This window comes from Mycetomoellerius zeteki, unplaced genomic scaffold, assembly GCF_001594055.1.
Source record: "Mycetomoellerius zeteki isolate Tzet28-1 unplaced genomic scaffold, Tzet1.0 scaffold25, whole genome shotgun sequence".
In the NCBI taxonomy this organism is placed as follows: domain Eukaryota; kingdom Metazoa; phylum Arthropoda; class Insecta; order Hymenoptera; family Formicidae; genus Mycetomoellerius; species Mycetomoellerius zeteki.
In genome coordinates, this window is record NW_017257227.1 from 2944183 (window position 1) to 2966088 (window position 21906).

The 21906-nt window shown below is 32.0% G+C and overlaps 1 protein-coding gene across 1 annotated transcript in view; it reads left to right on the forward strand.

Moving 5' to 3' along the window:
- The window catches only part of Fife (regulating synaptic membrane exocytosis protein fife), a 162505-nt gene that overhangs the window by 118057 nt on the left and 22542 nt on the right, over positions 1-21906 (forward strand). The window contains exons 13-15 of the mRNA XM_018449833.1: positions 9651-9763; positions 9888-9952; positions 11108-11166. Of these exons, the coding sequence (XP_018305335.1) occupies positions 9651-9763; positions 9888-9952; positions 11108-11166 (237 nt within the window). The remainder of the gene's footprint in view (positions 1-9650; positions 9764-9887; positions 9953-11107; positions 11167-21906) is intronic.

Here is a 21906-nt window from a genome sequence, read left to right on the forward strand (position 1 = left end):
TATCTATAAGTATTTGTAATTATAATTATCATGATTGATTATTATTGCTGTAATGTTAGTAATAATAACTGTATATGCTATCAACAAATATATATAGTTGGTAACCCAAAAATGACTATAATTACCTACAGTTATTATTGTCATAAAAATCCTTGAAATTATTATAATTTAACTATAATTTATAGTCACTTTTAGACTAACCATATTTTATATAGTCGGTTGCCAATTATATGTATTTGTTGATAGAATTATACATATAGTTATTATTACTAACTTTATAGCATAATCATAATTATAATAACATGTAATTATAATCAGAAATACTAAAAATTTTTCTCTTAGTATATCAATAATATAATTAAAAATTGTCTGTTTTATCTTACAACGTCATTTTCAAAAAAAAGGAAGGATTATTAAATAATGCGTGCTTAAACCACTCTCGTCATTTCGTGTGGAAGTAGATACATAAAATACAGAATAAAGACGTGATTTATGAAAGCAATTTCCTATAATAATCGTTGAAAACAGTACCGTAATAAAAAAAAAATCTTCGCAAAAATTTTCTCTCTCAATATACAATATAACCAGCTCAATCTAGATTATTTTGCGAATACCTATTTGTCACGCTACACATGCAAACTTATTGTTAGCACGTTTAGGTACAACAGAAAATGGATAAGTTACCGATTTGACGATAGAGAACAGAAATACTCAATTTAATAAAACTAAGAGATAAAGTCTCTAATACGAAAACAGGAAATCTTTTTTTATCCACTTTGCGAGAGTTTTATCGAATGATTCCGATCCTAGAGAATAGAATTTCGTGGAATTTAAGAAGAATCTGTCGCAAACACACATATATATAGTGTTCATGGTTTAAAATTATCTTTTTCTTTTGCGGTGCTTTCCTTCCCTTAATTTTTTCCCTACGATCTCCTTAAATCCCAAGGATAATTAATCGGCTAATTATATTTGGCTTCTCCCTGCCAAGTGAAACCTCTTGAAAATCAGTTGCTGAGATCGCGTTTTAACCAAATTCTAGGTAAGTTTATCGCAAATAAGATTATACATATACTTCGACTGTTATCCTCTAAATTTCTTCAAGAGTCTCAACAACACTTGCGACAAATATCCCGATTTTATAGACAAGATGATAAGAAGATCGAATAAGTTTTGCAATTTACATATATAACATTTTTTTCATTAAATCCTAATTCAATAAAATAAATTTATAAAATGGAATATCACAAAATTTTTAAATGTTATTTGTATTTTTGGATTACTACGATTTATAATTTTAATTTCTCTTTAGAATAGAATGTATTTTATAGCGTCTTGAACTTTTTTTACATTTTATATATAATGGATAAGTTTTAACACATAATATACGATATATATAAATCAATACAAATTGTTGAAAATCGCACTAAATAATTTGTTATCAAAATAATTGATTCTGTCAGTATAATGCATTCAATAAACATGAATACAGATTCATTTTATGTACTATGTTTCGAATAGATAAAAATATTTCATGCTGTCTTTGGCATTATTCTAGTTAGACAAATTAAATAACGACTAGTAAAAAAAGAAAAAAAACAAAGAGAAATGGGAGATAAAAAGCGTTCTTCTCGCCGGAGGTGCAAAGTAATTAGAAGCCCCGCGAGAGTAAAGTTCCTATTAAATCGGACTTGAAAACGAGAACGAGAACGTAATTAAATATTGATCTTCCATTTTGTATCGTGCCGGACAAAAAATCGTTAACGGTTTTACATTTCACACGTTTCGAATTCAAAACGAATGTTGATCTTTCATCAATAGTTAGCAATAAAAGATTTGCGTCAAAGTTAAAGAATCCGTCATAAAGTTTGATGGAACGAAAATAGAATCAGACTAACCTATTATCGTCAAATTGAGAATCTCATATTGGAATATAATATTTTTCCGGGACAGAAAGTAACTTCAAAATTGAAATTTCAAGTTTTGCTTTTCGCAATCCATAGATATCTTATATCTGCATACGTGCCCTTAGCTTGTGCCATACTGCTAACGTGATGTACTTCCTATTTACCCGTACGGTGAATTACGACATACATAACATGGCATACATACATTTGTGGTTAATGGATGATCGCCCACGCAGTAATTAGTAACAATAAAGTTTGACGTTGAGTCGATTGAACAGCAAATCCAAGCCCTAACATCTCGTTCTGACAACGTTTACCCCTGACGTCACATGAACGTCGTAGTACGACGGTTTACATCGGAAATGAAATTTAACGTCAATGAGAACGTAGTACGTAGTTAACCAACGACCTGATTCGATAAATCGTATAAGGAACTTTTAGTGCCAACCAATATTTTCAAATTACATGACATGCGTGTATATTTCATTTGTAGATTACTTTACGGATACCAAATAATTAATGCAATGAATAAAAAAATATATAAGTGCAATTTCTGATATAATTGAGTATATCGTAACTATTTTATCAATCTCCGTTTCAGCAAATAAAATTGTTTTGAAATATGCCATACATACCAATAACTGTAAAATTTTATACATACAAACATAGTTACATATATTGAACATTTGATTTAAAATGGAATAAAATGAATTTCATATTTGACTCCGCAAACTGAAGCTGTATAGAAAAATATAAACCGAGGAAATAAAAACAAAAGCTTGAATTAAATTGGAAACGTTAAATGTGAGTTGAGATTTATCTTGGAAGACTGAGATTGGGAAAGAGATTTCAATGTCAATAAGATTAAAATAACTTACAGCGATATGAAACAGAATAACGCAATATGATTTTCACATCATGCACTATCTTAATTTCATCAATCATAATTTAATTACGAATTGAATAAATGCTGTTAATTTTTTGAAAAAATTCTTTTTATTTTAAATCAATGTCAATTTGATGATGATAAAAACAAACCCGAAAAACCAATTTTATTGGATTAGATGAGGTGAATTTTAATATATAAGATAAAATTGCCGATATAAAATAAAATTGCCGACATATATTAAAAGTACTTTAATTAACTACGTCCATATGATAAAAATTCGAAGATTCTGTTGCAAATTTCATAATAAAAATTTAATACATGATAAATAAAAATCTAGTAAGATAAATAAAGCATCCTCCACTTTTTCCCACGTTTTTCAATTTGTTATTCTGAATGAATATTCATAAAACAGTTATTTGTTACGATATTTATTATATCCACGACGCCAATACATCAATAATTATGCAAAAATATTACTGAAAACATAAAGTAATTTAACAATATACTGTAAAAAAACAGTCGACCCACCGCAAAAATAAGGTAACATAAAATTAAAATTAAAATTGTTTATAGTGCGTGCAATGCTTCTACTGTAAATTAACTGAATGAATACGATAAAATATTATGAATGAGTAGGGTAGAGCGGGGCTAGTTGTGACACTTTTTCTTTAAATTATTATAAATCTTCATACAATTATGATAGATTAATGGTAAATGCTTTAAAATGTTACATGTTCATCTGGCTCAATAATTAAATACTTATAAATCCTTAATAAATCTCGTAAATAAGAAAAAAATTACGTTAATTACAAGAATGCAAAGTGGACCAATATGCCCCATCTATGTTGAGCATCCTCAAAGGATAAATTGGGCCATGAAGGTAACCGTTTAATGAGGTTATATATTATTAAAAACATGAAAGGATTATATGTATATTAATTAAATTTTTATTATTTGCATCTTAAATATAATAATTTGTAATATTCTTTCTTTTTAAATGCTTTAATTAACAAAATTAGAAAAACTAAAATCTTTACTCTTTATAATAATAATTAAACGTAAAATATATGTTTAATCGTTGACATAGAATAAAAAGCATTGATAAAGACAGATTTCATTTAAGCAGCTGAGTTTATAAGGTTAGTTATGAGGTACTGGCCCAACAAGCCCCATATCGGTGTTGACTGAAATACTTTTTTATAACTGAAAAACCGTAAATAAAATAGCAACTTAAACATTAAAGTTAAAAAATACGATAATAACTTATATCTAAAAAACACATTTGATTATTATCAATCGTTCTAATTACCATGTAGACCAAAAAGAATACTCACCTAATAATTTTACTTTTGATATACAAAAACGAAAAAGCGTACGTATTTGGCTGTTGATAGCCGGACACAGATTATTGTATTAAGGTACAATAATTTCTGTCTTTGTGCTACATTACGCAAGCATAGACGTATCTATATATATTTTAGTTATTTAGATATTTGCATTTGACTTGCCCCTATGCTCAAATAGCCCCGCTCTACCCTATTCTGTTGCATATAAAAGCATGCTTTCAAAAAATTTATATTATTTCAATGGAAACACATAGTTCCTACTTTAATCCGCTACAGTTAAATAAATATCTTACTAACTTTTTATTTTATTAAACAATTGAAAAAATTAAAACGTTACAATTTTCATATAAATTATAAAATTCAAGAATTTAAAAATATTTTTTTATCTGACATATTCCTCTACGAAATACCACTGTTAAATCATGCTGAATTGCATTTGCAGCGTATATCGCGACTCGTTAATTGTAATATTTTTATGTGAAAATGTTGGTAGATATCGTAATTTTCGAAATTTTATTTTTCGTCAATCCGTTAAAAAATTTTCACGTTTCGCATATATTCACGCATTTTAACAGGAGCGTCGCGATATTTCCTTCACCACGAATATTCTATATGGGCGGACCCACATTAATCTCACGTTTCACGTTTTATCTCTGCATCGTTCAAACACGATTTTCTCGCGTCATTATATTACGAAAAATATGTTGACGAAACATGACGCTCTTACGTAAACTTCGGGAGGTAGATTTGCTATTGCTCGAATACGGCGTTTTCATTCTTGCGAACGAATAGCGTGCTGTAAATTTTCGGAACGAGACAGAACTGAAAAGAGGCCTTTTTTCAAGGACTGAACGGTCGTAACGGAAGGCGCACGCGAACCACTTATTTTAGATAACGTTTTCAAATGGCAAGATATGGAACGCTTGTGCATCGTAAATAAACGGATAAAGTAATGTAAAGTAATAATTTAAAAAGAAGGAAAGAAGAAGCAAATTTCGATGTAGAAGTGTTTTCCGCTTATCTGCATGCTTATACATATATATGTATAATCATACTTTAAAGAAATTAAAAATTGTAGTAATAACCATTAGAAAAGATCTTTGCTAATGGTTATTACATTTACTTTGATAATATATTAAAAATTGAAGATTGTTTAATATTATCATTTTTTTATTTATTAAAACAGTGTTTAATTATTCTACTTTACAACTTGTGTAAAGTAAATATAAAAAAGTGTGAAAAAAATTTTAATCATGTGGATGAATTTTCGTCTTTTATGTGGATTTAATGTAACAAAAATGAGTAACATTCCAGGGTTGAAAACTATATACCTACATATATCTGCATAAAAACAAAAAAAAGGATAAAAATAGAAAAAAAGATAATTCTGATATAATAATTTCAATTTCAATAGAAAGCAAATTAATATCAAATGAAGTAAGAAAATATTGCAATAATAACTTTATATTACTATCATAATTACAAAAAAGATTAACTAATATCGAGGTAATTTTTTGCAATACAGAAGCGAAAAATAAAGAGACTTGAAATCGATTATCTCATAATTCCTGTAATAAATGTTGCCGTTCCCGCATCCCGATACTGTAATTCAACAACCCGTATCTCACATCTCACATCGGGGATTGTAGTGATTTTTAACTCCGATATAGTTTTTGATGGTTCTGTTCTTTATTCCTGTACTAGACTGCACTAGAATTTTTTTCCTCGCTTTATCTAAATATCAAACAAATACCTATTTCACTTTAAGTTCCAAAGATATACACTAGCTCAGCTATAAAAACAGACTTTATTGTACCGATAAATCGGCATTTAAATCACGTATATTTTTTATTAATTTCGTGGCACTGTGTTACTGCCAAAGTTCTATGAATATTCTTCAGCGTGTCCTCTGTTGGTGTTGATGAACGCATATTGGGATTTTGTTCTGGCAGATCGATGCAATACATCATACAATAAACGAGGATCACGGAAATGGCGAACTGGCAGCGACTGATTGCTTTCATACGCGTCATTTCCTGTATTCAGTTATCGCATCCACAATCTTCTCTTTATAAAGGTGCAAGGTAGAGAAGAAAAAAAAGTATACGTGGATATATAACATGACCTGAAGGCTGAAAGCCTCGTTCTGAAGCACCGAGACAGAAAATTGTGCGTTATATCAGTTATATGTAATAATGCGGAATACATGTACGTGAGATAGCATTATTGCAAATTGAAGCGAATATGGTTATCAAAATGTGAAGAACAATAAAAAAAAAGAACGGAAGTAAATTAACCGAGGAGATCGAAAATTTGGAGGAATTTTAACTTACTTAAAGAAATTATGTAACTATAATATAAACTTATGTACATAAAATGTAAAATAATACTATTCAAACAACTAGAAAATTTAAAGATATTTTAAGAAGAAAATTCTTCGTTGAAATGCAAACAAAGTATATACGTATCTACATAGAAAAATGCTGACGTCTTCCCGAAGGAACACAAAAAAAGCTATTTGTGTCAAACAAAAAATTGATCAAATGAAAAATTCTGTATTATAATACTATACTACCTGCACGTGGAATCATTTTTTATCCTTCTTTCTTTGTTTTTCTCTCTTCTACAAATTTTCCTTTTATCGCATCCAAAAATATGCAAAAGCAAAAAGATTTGCACGCAAAAACTATTCGACGATATTTAGAAAGTTGGAAACATCTTTCCACCTGCTTGAACAAATATTTCCATTTCGATGCAAAGTTTCTCATTGCAGGTATTTCTTGATCCAAAAAGGAAAACTTCACTTAAGCACACACATACAGATCCGAGCATTGCATAATTATTATATTATTGTTACGTTTGTATTTCATCAAATATCAGTAGAATTCAAAATTACACATTTCTTCTCGAATTTCTTGCATTCTAACCTCTCTTGTAAATTCTTTTCGTTAGGACTGCCAGATCTTTCGCAAGAATCTGCCAGTAAATGATCGCGGATGGAAAATTCATTTCCGAGTTATGAGCTTTCGAATATGAGTTGTGCTGTCTATATCGCAACGACGATAAATGTTCCGTCCGTGAAGGAAAATTGTGCGCCAGCTTGTTGTACCGAGACGAACTTGTCATGAAAATGCATGGGGGATGTTCTCGCGACATGCGCATGCATGAATTGTATGTACATACATGGGCCAACTTGTATTCGAGATACATATTTCTATGTACCTACTACGGAAAGAGGATATGAGTAATCAATTATTTCGTCGTGTGATATATAGTACGTATATACATGTTTGATATGTTTTATATTTTAGAATTTTAGGTGTTAATAAAATAGTTATCTGAGACATTACAATTCGCTGATTTATAAAACCGTAGATATATAAAATTATAACGTTGCCTTTTAGTCGATTAGTCGATCGGTGCATTTTAATGCGATAAATTGATTCCTAAAGATTGTTCGTTACAATTCCATTTTGCGCTCTTACGCTTTTCCATTCGAGAGAAAAATAGCCACCGTGTATCGATCGCACGTGTTTCCTTCTTCCCCGACATACAGCGATTTGCATTCGATTCCACTCGCGGTTTAATTGAAAGCCGTCGGGTGCTGTAATTAACGCGCGTGGTATAACGTTTCTCAAAGGATCGGATCTAGGCATTATTATACAGTAGAAGGTGGCGATGAATATATTTTCGAATTTTACGTAAAGGAGATTGGGGGAATTGTGAGCACAAGGTAAACACAAACGGTACTATTGAAATATATTAGAGAAGTGATAACCTTTCATTTCTCGCATCCATAGTCCAATATATGCTTGTTGTTAGTGCCGTAATATAATAACGAACACGTGTCCATAAAACGTATACCTACACGCTTCAAAGTAAAGACTATTACATATTTTTAATGATTTTGATGTAGCAGAGAATTTGTGAAAATCTAAGGAAAAATTATATTAATATAATATAATATAAAAATATATATATAAATATATAAAAGTTAATTATTATAGTTTAAAGCTAAATAATTGAAGTATCTTTTAAATAATTTTTATTAATTGATAAATAATTATCTTTATTTAATTTTTTTCTTAGATGTTTGCAATTCCTCACTTTTCTCTGACGTGCGACAAGAGATTCGTAAGTTTTGCGATTTGATATTTGATTAACTGCCGGCATACACGGTAGTTTGTTGCAAATACTTTTAACGTTTCACCGTGAAAAAATGTGGAAGAGAGATGTGCATAAATTTCATTTTTCTCCGGCTATTTTTCATCGTTTTCGTACTGAAATAATTACAGTATCAAATGTTCAATTTTATTAATTAATTCGTTAATTAGCACGTGACACTTTATAGATAGATTTTATAAAGTAAATTGAAATATAATTACACTTTGCGCACATTGTGGAACGAGAAGTACAACGTACAAGTATGGAAAGAATATAGGTACATTGTTAAATATATTAAATTAAACTTTTTTAAATTAAATTATTCAATACGATAATTGTGAATCCAAATCCATATCCATGAAAATTACTCAAAATGTAAGAATTTATTAAGTTCACTTGACGGTAAGCAACCCTGTTAACCGAGCTATATATAACGTTTCGATTTTCATGGTTCTTAACCTTAATCGGTGACAAATAGCATCTAATGAATTAAGAGAAACGGGTCCTTAATCTTAACATCTTCTTAACCAAATGGTCTTAAAGATTAACACGACGACTTCACCCAAAAAGTTCATGCAGCTTACATTCACCCTTGGCGGTGATTTCGCCGTCTTTGTTATTTTCGCAACAATCCGCTCATAACATTATTAGAGTAATTAAAGTATGTAAACAACCAAGGAGACCGAATGCTTTACGACCGATTATCATTCACCGAAACGCGTTTCAATATTAATTTTGCGACCCAGACCGATGTCTCGAACTCTGCCAGGAATTTCTAAGCTACGCTGTTTTCCTCTTTCATGTTCAAGATAAAACATTCTTTTTCGAACAAATTAGCATTCAAAAATTATTATTTTGAGATATTTCATGTTTTTTATGAAGCTTCGCAAACATGCGACGTGTAGAATCATCACATATAATTGGCAAAAAAATAGAAATATTTTCTATCAAAAATTTATATAAATAATTTTTTGAATCTTTAATTTGTGTTTTCTAAAAAATTTATAATAAAATTTATAATAAATTAGCCATAAGTATTTATCAAGTACAATCAAAAATTCAATCTCTTAATTATTCGAATAATGATAAAAGAAATCATACTTCGATTGTAAAATATTCCTTTTTGAACTACAAGAAATATTTTCAAAATGCTGTACTAACATAACGCTTTTATTAATTTATATAAAATAAAAATAATCATCTAGGTTTAGGGGGGGGGTATCATTAAATAATTTTAAAAGCAAACATTAATATTAAAAAAAAAAGTAATAAATATTTTTTTCATATTTTTGCATCGATATTTGATTATCAAATAATATATGTATATTGTACGAAATTTTGTAGGTACTAGAATGGTCCGGCGTGTCTCTGATCGATCGGAGCTTTGAAGAGGTACAACAAATAATCGAAAGGACCGACGACATGGCAGAATTGGTGGTAGAACATACAACCGAAATGTAAGTCAATGCATAGAGTAATATTATCGTGAAACAATCGTGAATAGACCTAACAGTAAATCGATTCTCTGTACTTGCATCGTATTTCCCGGCGACTGATTTCTATGGCACTCTCGCAAAACAGTACTGGAGATTTGTTGGACGATCCACAATCCGCAAAAACACCTACAAATTTGGGCCTGCTGATGGGTAAGTACACACCAGCAGCAAAATTTACTAACACGCGGGCAGTCAAATAATATTACTGTGTTTAAATATACATATATATATATATTCATTATTATCAAAATATCAACTTTATATAAATCCGCAAAGTGTTCTCAATATACAAGAAACCACATGTTTATTGAAGATCGATATAAAAGTTAACCACGTATAAATTTCATTACATAGTTTCCATTAAAATCGACTATCGATTTTCATGCCCCAAATACGAGTTCTATGAAAAGCATTTTACATCTTAGACCAATACCGAACAAAGTATCACATATCTTCTGTTGTAATACGATATCAATGATCGTATTGTAATAAAATATAACACTGACTGTTTTTAACTAATCCAAGGTCAGTAGTGCAGATTAGTTACTTCGAAAGGGGGTCATCATACAGAAACAGTGTAGACTTGCCTACACTGTTACCTTTTTAAGTATTTTCTTATATCGTTCTAGAAAGAAATACCTCCAAAGGAATATGAATAGTGCCTTTTTATACAACAGAGAAAAAAGTTCCGTGATATTCTAGAACGAGTATGGCCTTTGACCGCTGACATGGTTTCGTTCTGACCTCAAAAATATCCGCAAGACGAATAAATATTTTCATATTCTTGAAAATTTACTAAACCTAGTATTTGTTTTATTTGTTACATATACGTTAAATTTCTGTGTATGAATTCAAAATAGTATACGATTTTTTAGAAATAATCTGCTAATAAAAAAAATTGCGCATCTTATTTATGCGAAGCAAAGGAATAATTCTTAACTATTATTACAATAGTTTAATAACCCCTGTACAATTGGCCCTTCTACTACACGAGAGAATAAAAAGTATGAATCAGAATTATAAACTACTTAGTTAAAAATTTCGAAAAACTCGTTACTGTGAACAAGAATTCAATTCTCACTCAGCTGCCATAAAAAAATTAAATTTTTGTCTGCAATGACAAATTCAAAACTTTTAACTTACGGCATCCGAAAGCTCATGAATAACTGAATAATTTCGAACCTGTTTACTCTCGCGTGGCGAAAAAGGCCGGCTACAGAGATGTCATCATAGTCGTTATGGAAAAATAGTGTTACGGAAGTAACATGCGTTATTGATACGATGCATTTTAATATATTTTTGCAGAAACCGAAACGGAGAAAGCGCCCTCGTCGCCGACGCGCAGGAAACTGCCAAAGACGCCGGTATAACGAGTTAATAAATTGACACCTACACACATTGACCGTTTCTCTCTTTCTATCTTTCTCTTATTATCCTACACGATGTACACGATGCATACGCAGACTCGGGGATAAGCACGCTTAGAAGCCGAGAATAAGAGCGTAAGAAAAAAAAGAAAGAGAAAAACGCAGGGGAACAATTGAACAAAAAAAAAACGTTCTCTTGCATAATCTCTTTGCTTTTATATATATAATATAAGTATAATTCAATAGCTTCACACAAACACGAACTGATTGTACACACTTGTAAATGAGAACTGTGTACAGACAGGCGTGACGTGTGTGAAAGAGTGCGTGAGATTGCAGCTTTTAGCGTTTTCAACTAATAACGTGCAAATCAGTTAAAGTGAGTGAGCTACGTCATGTGCTGAAATGTATCGTAGGCGTTACGAATGATTTATAAAAAAGCTCCTGTAATTATATAATCAATTTTAATGTCTAGAGATCAATTTTGATGATCAAAAGATATTTTGCAACAAGACTGATTTACGTCTTCGATCTTTTGTTCGTTTATTTGCACGAATTTCAATTTGCCACACCTTTCTTTCGATATTTTATAGGTTTTATACAAAGTAAGAATTATCTGTCTCTAATATTCACGAATTTATTTTATAAGATTTTAAATTTATGCCAATTTATAATCGTAAATTGAGATTTTAATTGTCCACGCATTTCTCTGTTAACATAACGTAACCTTTACAGGAAGGGAAAGCTATTATATTTAAAAAATAATACATTATAACAAATCTTACTCAAGGAAAAATGTAAAATTTTCAATTCTGATATTTATATGAACGATTGCGTTTAATTTTTGTAATATCATACAAATTTCATATAATCTTGTTTTTACTGCATTGAAAAAGAATTTGGTAACGACTATCAAATATTGAGTGAAATAATTCCAATCAAATGTTCGATTATATAATATAATAAAAAATAATACTTTTTCAACTATTTAGTACTATCAAACGGTTGATTGATATTATTATATTTGGTAATATATATACTTACTAAATATTAAAAAAAATAAAATTATTTTTGGTTATAGATATTATATAATCAAATATTTGATTAAAAATATTTCACGCAACATTTGCATGAGCTATTACAAGACCCTTTTTTCAGTGTAAGTTCCACGTTTCGTTTATTCCTCGACTATTCTGGGCTTTATCGATAATACTTGAGTTACTTCCTAAATTTTATCTTTCGGTACGAGTTTCACGGACCAGCAATTTTATCCGAACGCTTAGTCGGCGGTCCTTAAGAAAAGCTGACAAAAGTCGAGTACTCGAGACCGAGCATTAAGTATTCGCGGAAAGTAAGATCACTTGCATCACGCAGCTCAGCCATTTTATCCCGGTAAAACACACGGCACAATTCTACTGCGCATCTTCACTGATCGTATGCAAAGACTGCTATATGTAAATATTGTATGTACGTCGATGTAATGAACTATAACGATATCTCCTTTTTTTCTTGAAAAGTAAAGCATGTCGTTTCACATTGTCGCGGTCGCTTCAGATGCAGTTACGAAGATCGCATCGATGAAAGAAAAGTCTGATAGAGAACAGAGATAGTCGAGAATTGTGTAGAAACTTACTCTCGAACGTGTTTCTGGAGAATTAGGTAATTTCAAGAGAAAGAACTGCGAGATAAAAATCCGACTCGATTGATCTATAATATATAACGAGATAGTAGCAAGATAAAGTTTTTGATCTGTAGCAAAAACTTACTTCGAGTTTGCGTGATTTTAGAGCTTCAGGCAGAAGAGTGTAATAGAAGTTATCGTAGCTTTCTAAACTTTAGAAGGAATGGAGATATGAGATTTTATCAATCGCGTCTTGTACGATATTAATCGGAGGTAACCATAATACCAAAAAGTTGTCAGAGTCTTTAAAAAGCTATCAAAAAATGTAGCAATTCATAAAATATGTATAATATAGCCTTTCTTTATGATTTTACATTTATTGCGTTGTATTAGTTATTTTATTTCGACTACTTGGAATTATTTCTCAGCAAACTGTCGAGACAATATCAGAATATTTTATATAGTAGCTAGCAGCATACCATCCGAAAGATATTCCATTTCTGTGATCGCATATTTTCGCCATTTTGAAAGAGATTTAAGTTTATTCTCTTTTCCTCTTTTTTTTACGAAAGTTATACGAAAGAATAGTTTCACGAGAATTCGATGATCATATATTGGCGCCGTAATAGTTACAGAAAATTATTAAACTAATTGTATTTCATTCTCTATCTTTTTATCGGTTTTATTTGTTATTATCACGTGATTTAAAGCTCCGATGGGTATCTTACCAGATACGTGAAAGTTTTAGCAAGAATGAACAAAATTCCTATCGCTCGCCTAGCAGCTGTAAAATTTCCTCGAATTACCTATCAGATAAAGTTTAAGGACAAGACTGTGTTGTAGCTAGTAAAAAAAGCAATCACTCGCGATTTATAGGTTCAACCAGTGCCGTGAATATCCGATAACACGCTGCTCGTACGTTCCAATGCCACGATACGTATGACGCTGTTGGTATGCATGCTGTTTTCCAATCGATAGTCGACGGTCCTATAACTAGTTTGAATACTCAAACAGCAGGCAGAAGAGAATCTCGAAAAATATGTTACACGAATGTCGCAATTATTCCATTGAATCGTACTCGTGCATTGAATATTACGCGTCGCGCGGTCCGCGTTTAAAGCTACTCAATATTCGGATAGTAACTTGCGAGATGTTTGTATGGATCCACAGTTAACGAACGTATCGCTGAAAGCAAACGTTCGCGTTATGTAATTGCCTGACATTTGTACAAAAACTAAAAGAGTGCATTTTTATAAAGACGCGAATCTTGAACAGACATACAGATATATACGTAATTATTAACGAAATCTTTTATATATAAAAAAAATATAAAAATATAAAAAAGAAAAAGGCATGCGCCAATGCTGATTTACGTTCATTTGCATGTTCGTTTATTTATAATTTTTCGCCCGTAAGGTTGTAATATTTAATCATTGAAATATAAGGACTCTGAATGTCATTGACGGCACTGGTTACTATCGGCTGATATCGATCGTAGGACTTGTCGATACAATGTGCGACTCGAGAGCAACTTAAATTTATTAGCACGTTGTATATGATCCCTTTAGGCCTGTACAGCAGCACTCGTACAATCACTAGCAGAAATGCGCGTTACGGTGTACGCCGCTTCGTTTTCTTCGACACAATCGCGGGGGTGTTCTTTCATGTACGCCAGAATTTCACAAAACATTTGCGAAAACGTAAAAATTGAGAAAAGACAATTTTCATTTGATCACTCAATAAAAAAAATCGTACATTTACGGAGATAAATGTAACGGATATTAAAGAAATTTAAACAAAATTGCAAATTTTATATTTCATTGTCGAAAAGAGATATTCGTTTATTGTTCATGCCGTTATTGACGATTTTAACGTCACTGTAAATATTAATAGATAGGATCGACAGTATCATCTAGAAAAACGTATCTATAGTTGTAAAGTTAAAGGGAATTAAAATTTCTCGTTAAAATGCTATAACTAATTGAGGGAATCTACGTTTCACGTATCGTTGGCAACCAAATTCGCTGTCCCGGAATATTCGACGCTACACGTTTCAATTTATTCATTTTTTTTCCCCCCCGAGCGTCATTAATACGCAGAATTTCGAATGCTACCGAGACCTGTCGCATGTTAAAATAATTTAATCTATTAGCTCTAAAACCCCAGCACCCGGCCATCGCAGCATTAATTCGATCGTTTACCGATGTATCGCCGATTCATTCCGATACGGCGCGGCGTGTCATCGGTCTATCCTATCGATCCTCCTAATTAATTATCGCAACCGGACACGACAGACGAATCGGCCGGGTGTATAATTACATCGATCAATCGCGAGCTTACGAACACCTCCGTCCGTCAGTTTCGCACGTAATGGGGAAAAAGCAAATGTCTAACGCGACACCGCAACCGATTTCTGTCTGAAGAGAAAAGCTTTCGTACAATCAATCGTAGAGAATCGCCGTGTGAGCAGCCCGTATGCTCATATCGCCTCCGAGGATTTTTACGAAAGTCATATCCGTTTTCGCGAAGAGTCAGCATCGGTCGCGAGATTAGGCATCTGGGAACACGAGTGATTGAAATTTATAACGTGTAAAAAAGATTCGTCGTTAGATTCTCACTTTAATACCACAGAACGTCAAAGATTTGATAGATCCTACATATATCCGTAATAAAATAAATTTGTAATACGACACAATTAATGAATTTTATAAACAAAAATTAATTTTTAGGAAATTTATAGCGTACGAGATTGTTCACTACAAATTGTTAATATGTGTACGTTTAATTGAATAGATGTATTGCGTTGATAATATGTATAATATGTATAATTCAGGAAACATGCGGGATCTTTTGCATATGAATTAGTTCTACTAATTTGGAATTACAATTCTAATAAACAACTGTTCTAATAAAGACTGTTAATAATAGAAGCTACAATAATTACGATAACAATAGCACGGATTGCTATATATAAATCAACAGATATTTGATATAAAAATGACATATAATTATATGGGCATGTTAAAGATAAATATATGATATTAAGCAATGTTGCAGCAATCAGGAATACAATGAATAAAATATAAATCCCGCAGATTCTTGCAAAAAACAGTATTAATTTTTTCTAAAATTTCTCTATGTAGATATAAGTACATTTTATATAGGAATAGTTCTCTATTTTTAACGATATTATACTGGTGCTATCGTACTGATATAAAATCTCATCTCAAAAGCCAGTAACAATTGATCCAGTGTCCAGTGTAAGATTAATGATCGATAAATCTCTCTTTCTTTATTGTAATCATTGCATACATATTATAAGCCTTTAGGATCACTCGTGTTTCCAGAATTCATCCTCTTTTTTCTCGAGATAGCGAACGGGCGGAAACGGAACTCGCACGGCTCCTAGATATTAACGCGAGCTTCGAGACGTAGAAGCGATTGTAAAGCGCGGATCAACACAGGATGAATCTAGCATTTTAGCGCAGTTTTAGATATATTGGATGTTTTGATAAAGTACTTACCGAAATAAGAATTCTTTATCAATCGCCGTGAGTGGAAACTTTTAAGTCGAAACTTGGTTTGGATAATTTCACGGATTTCTCTCGCTAAAAATTAATAGAGTACGTACAATTGTTTTCAATTTTTGATTTATCGCGCAAACGCCAACAATTAAGAGTATCGCTATTTCCAATTTCCTGAAACGAGTTTTGGAAACACCTCGGTTAAAAGTTGAAAAGGCTAGCTCTGCAAACTTGTCCAGGTTTCGACTTCATTGCATCACTTGCGATTAATGATCCACGGATCCGCCTGGATATATCGCATCAAGCCAATCATCTTCGATCGGCCGTGTAAATATTACTTGATCTACAGACTAGAACTTTGTTATGGACCACTGTATCTCTCGCGAGAGGTTTTTGCAGTTGGACCAATAAAAGTCTATATAGAATATAAAACTTGTTCAAGCGCAATTCGCGCATGTCTGACACGAAACGTCATTTATAATTCTAACAACGTGACAAATTGACTCCATGATCCTCCGTGTTGGTTTAACGAATACAAGTGCTTGATTCACGCAATAAATCATGAGAAAGAAATCTGGAAATTTGGGATCCACTCTTTATATATGCTCGTACACGCACCAATTATATTTCCGTTTTTTTTTTAATTTTATGTATATCGAATATTTTTAAAATATATAATTATAAAAAATCATTCCCTTTGATCCTATACTGAAAAATGTTGTCTGGTTGGATTAATTAGAATTTTGGTTGAAAATGGATGAATCAAAAGTTTCTGATTAAGGGGATGCTGGAGCAACGGTCGAACTTAATCGATGTTGAAAAAAACAGACACTTAATTACAAATAAAACATTATGTACATTAAATAAAGCATTACATACATTAAATAAAACATTATATACATTTCTTTCTCCGCTAATTTTATATATCGCCTGAATGCTATGTACATTTAGATCGTATTTTTCCATTCATTTCTCTTATAAGCTTTAAATATTTGAATAATTTGAAGATCCCCTATTATATTTTTATAAATTATTCAAATGCGAGGAAACCACCTTTTGTTTGGAAATATATTTGAAATCATTTATATTTGTAAAAAAAATAACTATATGGTAAGAGAAAATTGTAATTTAGAATTTTTTTTATTTTTCATACCATTTGTGTTTTCCCACAACTATTTGCGTTTTTTCTTTTATTCTGTAGAAGAATATTTTATTCTTTTGTAAGGAAAAACACAAAGATGTATGAAATGCGCGTTTTGTCAATATTACAGACGACTCTAGCATCTCTTTAAATCTACTACAATTCTAGTTAAAATAACTAGAATTCTTATTAAAATGACCGAAATTCTGACTGATATAATCAGAATCTTTTCTGACTCGTCCATTTTCAATCAGACATTTTTCTCAGTGTATAAATCTTTTGGAAATATATTATATAAATGATTATTTACATTATATAAAGATATTTTCTCCAATAAAGACACTATATCTCAATATAACGTGCGATTATAAACGCAACATGGCGAATTCTCTAAATTAACGCTTTCCGCCAGGCATACGCGTTCTTCGCTCGAATAAGCCGTATATTACCGTATATTAACAGATTTCTACCTTTATGAATGTTAAAGGTTCAGATGGTATTCACGCAGATTTATCAAGTACGTTTAGACGAAATAAATTATGTGTTTTAAATACGATTATCGAGAATAAGACTAAGATTGCTACAATGCTTAGATTTAGACGCTTTCGACAGTTTTAGGGCGCAGCTTTTCGAATCACTCGAAAACGCATCCTTTCTTTTTTATCCCGATTCTTGTAGACAGAAAAAAAACAGACATTGTGCTACACGTGCGTTTGTCGAAATAGTCAGGAATACCTGTGGGAGCGTGCATGCGTGCAACGCCGAGATCAATGAACATTGTTGATTACGGTATTCGAACTATGATATTCGAAGCGATCGTAAGAAAATTCACGCGTTTGAAAAATAGCCGCTGAAATTGCCTGTCGTGTTTGAACTTTCTTACAACGATTTAGAACGTTTCCTTTGTCATTTACATCAGCTGCGAGAGAGATATACGAAATCCAAGGAAATATTTTATTTCTCTTACGTCACGGAGTGAGAATACACGTAAGAACTCGCACAGACGTAATCCGACAACAAATTGTACGCTTCGCCTTACCTCAATGTCTAAATTCTAAATGTTCCTCGGTGCTCCTTGATGTTCCTAGATGTTCCTCAAAGCTCCTCGATGCTTCTCGATGTTCCTCGGTGCTATTCGCTGTTCCTTGACGTTCTTATCACTAATCCTCGACGCTCCTCAATGTTTTTCGTTGCACTTTATCGATACGAACGAGATACACACACGGAAAATCAAGTCTTCCAATGGACGACGAACAGAATCGACGAAATTAATCATCGATGCAAAAAAAAAACATTCGCGATCCGTTCAGTAATTTACACACAATTTAAAATCTTGACAAAATATAAAAATAATGCAAAATTTCCATGAAGTATTGTGAAATAATCCCAAGCAGAAAAATCACGTTAATGTCAAAATGACGTTAATCTTTAAGTGGGTAGATGGCTACAACACGCAGTTATTTTAAAAACCTTGTTCTAAAAGAGGAAAAGAATTGCCCAGAAGAAGTTTTAAAGTTATTTTTACATTCTCTATGTCATAAAAATAGAAATGATGTAAATTTAATTCTATGCATACTGTTAAAAGATATAACTATAAAAATAAAATTTATTTCAGGTGCCCTAAGCACTCTATTTGCCTACTTAGGTTAAAATGAATCGTGACTGATTTAAAAGTGATTTTTAGTAATCATTTTGGAGACATTTTGACGTCATTTTGATGTCATGATGATCTGTATTCTGCTTGGAACGTGTAAATACTTAGGTAGAACACAGAGTAATAATAAAGTCATAATGATATCATATGACATCATTTGATACTTAAAAATGAACTTATATAAATGACAAATAAGATCATAACGATGTCCTTATGATATTATTATGATTTTTACGTTCTACCTGTGAGTACTTTCCTTGGCGAAAAAAAAGATTGGAGCGCAAGTTGAATGTAAGAGGAGAGTGGCAGAAGCGTAAACAAAGCTTCTAAAAGATGAAAATTGAAACAATAAAACGCGAAATGAGAATAAACGCCTATTTTAGTTCACATTTCATTGTCTTAATTTTTGTCTTCTAGATGCTTGGTTTAAGCGACGTTTACAATGAGATTCTAAAGCGTAAAACAAGCTTGAAATCTTAAGCCGTAAGAAATTGATTGATTACAGTCGAACGTGAGGAGAATAATCAACTATGATTGGTTAATTTCTTACGGATTAAGGGGATCCTAAAGCCAGTTTTACCGATTTAATAGGACTTACATCTACGATTTACGTCAATGACACGTCACTACTACATCAATATCGCACGCACACATACGAATAAATTTTCTAACTAACTAATCTTTCATATTAAATATCTAAGCCTAATTTTAACAACTCGATATTGTTTGTTCATGTAATCCTTAGTCCAAACCAAGATCGCTTTATGTACAAAGTACAAAACTTTTATATAAAGCAAATATTGTTACAAGTCGACGCCAAAAGCCGATGAAAAACTGTAATTTTCCAACTATTTTCATTTTTGATATAAAGTCGACCGTTTTAGAATACATTATCGTTCATATATTAATTGTAGAAAAAAAGTTTTTAAATGTGCATATAAAAGCAGTTAGAGAAATACTTATTTGAAAAATAAATACAGACGACTTTAGGATCCCTTATGCTTAAAGTTTAAATGTTATACCTTAAAATTTCATTGCAGACGCCACTTTAAGTCTCATCTAAAATAGTAGCACAAGTTGTGTCGTGTGTCGTATAAAAATGTCGCAAATCGAGTTTCTAATTATACGATTGCTGCAGTCACATACTGAGGGAAAGATATTTAAAAATTTATTTGTGAAAAATACATTTATTTCACTAAAATAAATCTTTATTTTAATATGACAAAATAAAATTTTATTCCTAGCAAATAAGCCATCTATTTTACTGTTTTTACAATTAATAATTACTTAACTAATTTTACAAATAAGAAACATTTCACAAAAATGTATATTTCATCGTTAGAATCAAATTTTTGAAGGAAGTAACATTTGCAAGTAACATTTGCTTTGCAACACTTGTATCTTTCTCTCCGTGTAAAACTCTTATTGTACGAAATTGAGTCAACACTTTAACTTTCTGCGACTGCAAGAATTAGTCTACTAATTAGCTTATTACGAAAAATAGTACTCCTGTAAAATTCTTATACATGCGACACAGCTTATGCGATTATTGTACATAAGCTTTACGTTTTTGTTACTCTCCCCTTAAGCGTCGTCTACAATATGCGAAGTAAGCTTGGTTTAAGAAGTAAGAGTAAGAAATTGACCAATCACAGTCGAATGTGAGAAGAATAATCGATTGTGATTGATCAATTTCTTACTCTTACTTCTTAAACCAAGCTTACTACGTGTATTGTAAACGGACCATTACATTCGATTAAAACGGGAAGCACAGATTCTTGCATAACGCATAACACGTAATGCATAAGAAGATATACCAATCAAAGTCCTTCGTTTCCTTCCTTTCCATAAAATAAAGAACTCTGATTAGTTGAATTTCTTATGCCTTATGCGTTATGCGTTATGCAAGAATCTGTGCTGCTCGCTTTACCCCGGATCTACAATAGGATTTTAAGCCTTAAACTATAAGAAATGGGCGAATCACAGTCGATTATTCTCCTCGGATTCGACTGTAATTAATCAATTTCTTACGGTTTAAGAGTCTTAAAACACCTATTATAGATCCGGGCTTACGCTCCGATTTATATTTTCGCCAGAGTTTTCAAAGACCAAACGGAAAAATTGTCGCACAGCCGTCTCTCGATTAATCTCAAGATGATCTCTCGATGCTCGTTTTGACTTCTATGAATCCCAGTACCGGATAGACACGCATTCGGGACACTCGACGAGAAGTTCATATCGAAAAACGTTATCCACACGACTCGATGATCGCAAACGAACCGAACATATACAGATTCGATACTCCCGGTTTGTTGCGTATACTCACCGCGTGCTCGACCATGAAAATTCCGAGAAATGACGCGTCATCGAAAACAATAAAAATTCCGGGAAACGGCGCGTCGCGGAGATGGCGAAAGTTCCGAGAAATGACGCGCCGTAAGTAAACATGGCGGAACGAGAACGACGCGACGTAATAACGCCCACAACCTTTTACAGGCAAGCGAGATCTTGTCTTGATTAATTTCTCGATGGGCAATGGTTACAATTAGATTCTTCGACGCGCGGCGTTGAATAAAGATGCCTCCGTAGTATTTGGACGAGCGCATGTCGGTGAAACACGGCGAAACATTCGTGTTGAAAACTTGGATTCGTCTCGAACGGACGGACGCCGGCCGAACGAAGTGAAGTGCGTACATCGCGCGGTCCACCTGTCTTACAGAAATTTAACCTTTGATACGTACAATAATTTTCCGTCTTTTTTTACTACACACGATGTGTCATTCGTGTCCCGCAGTAA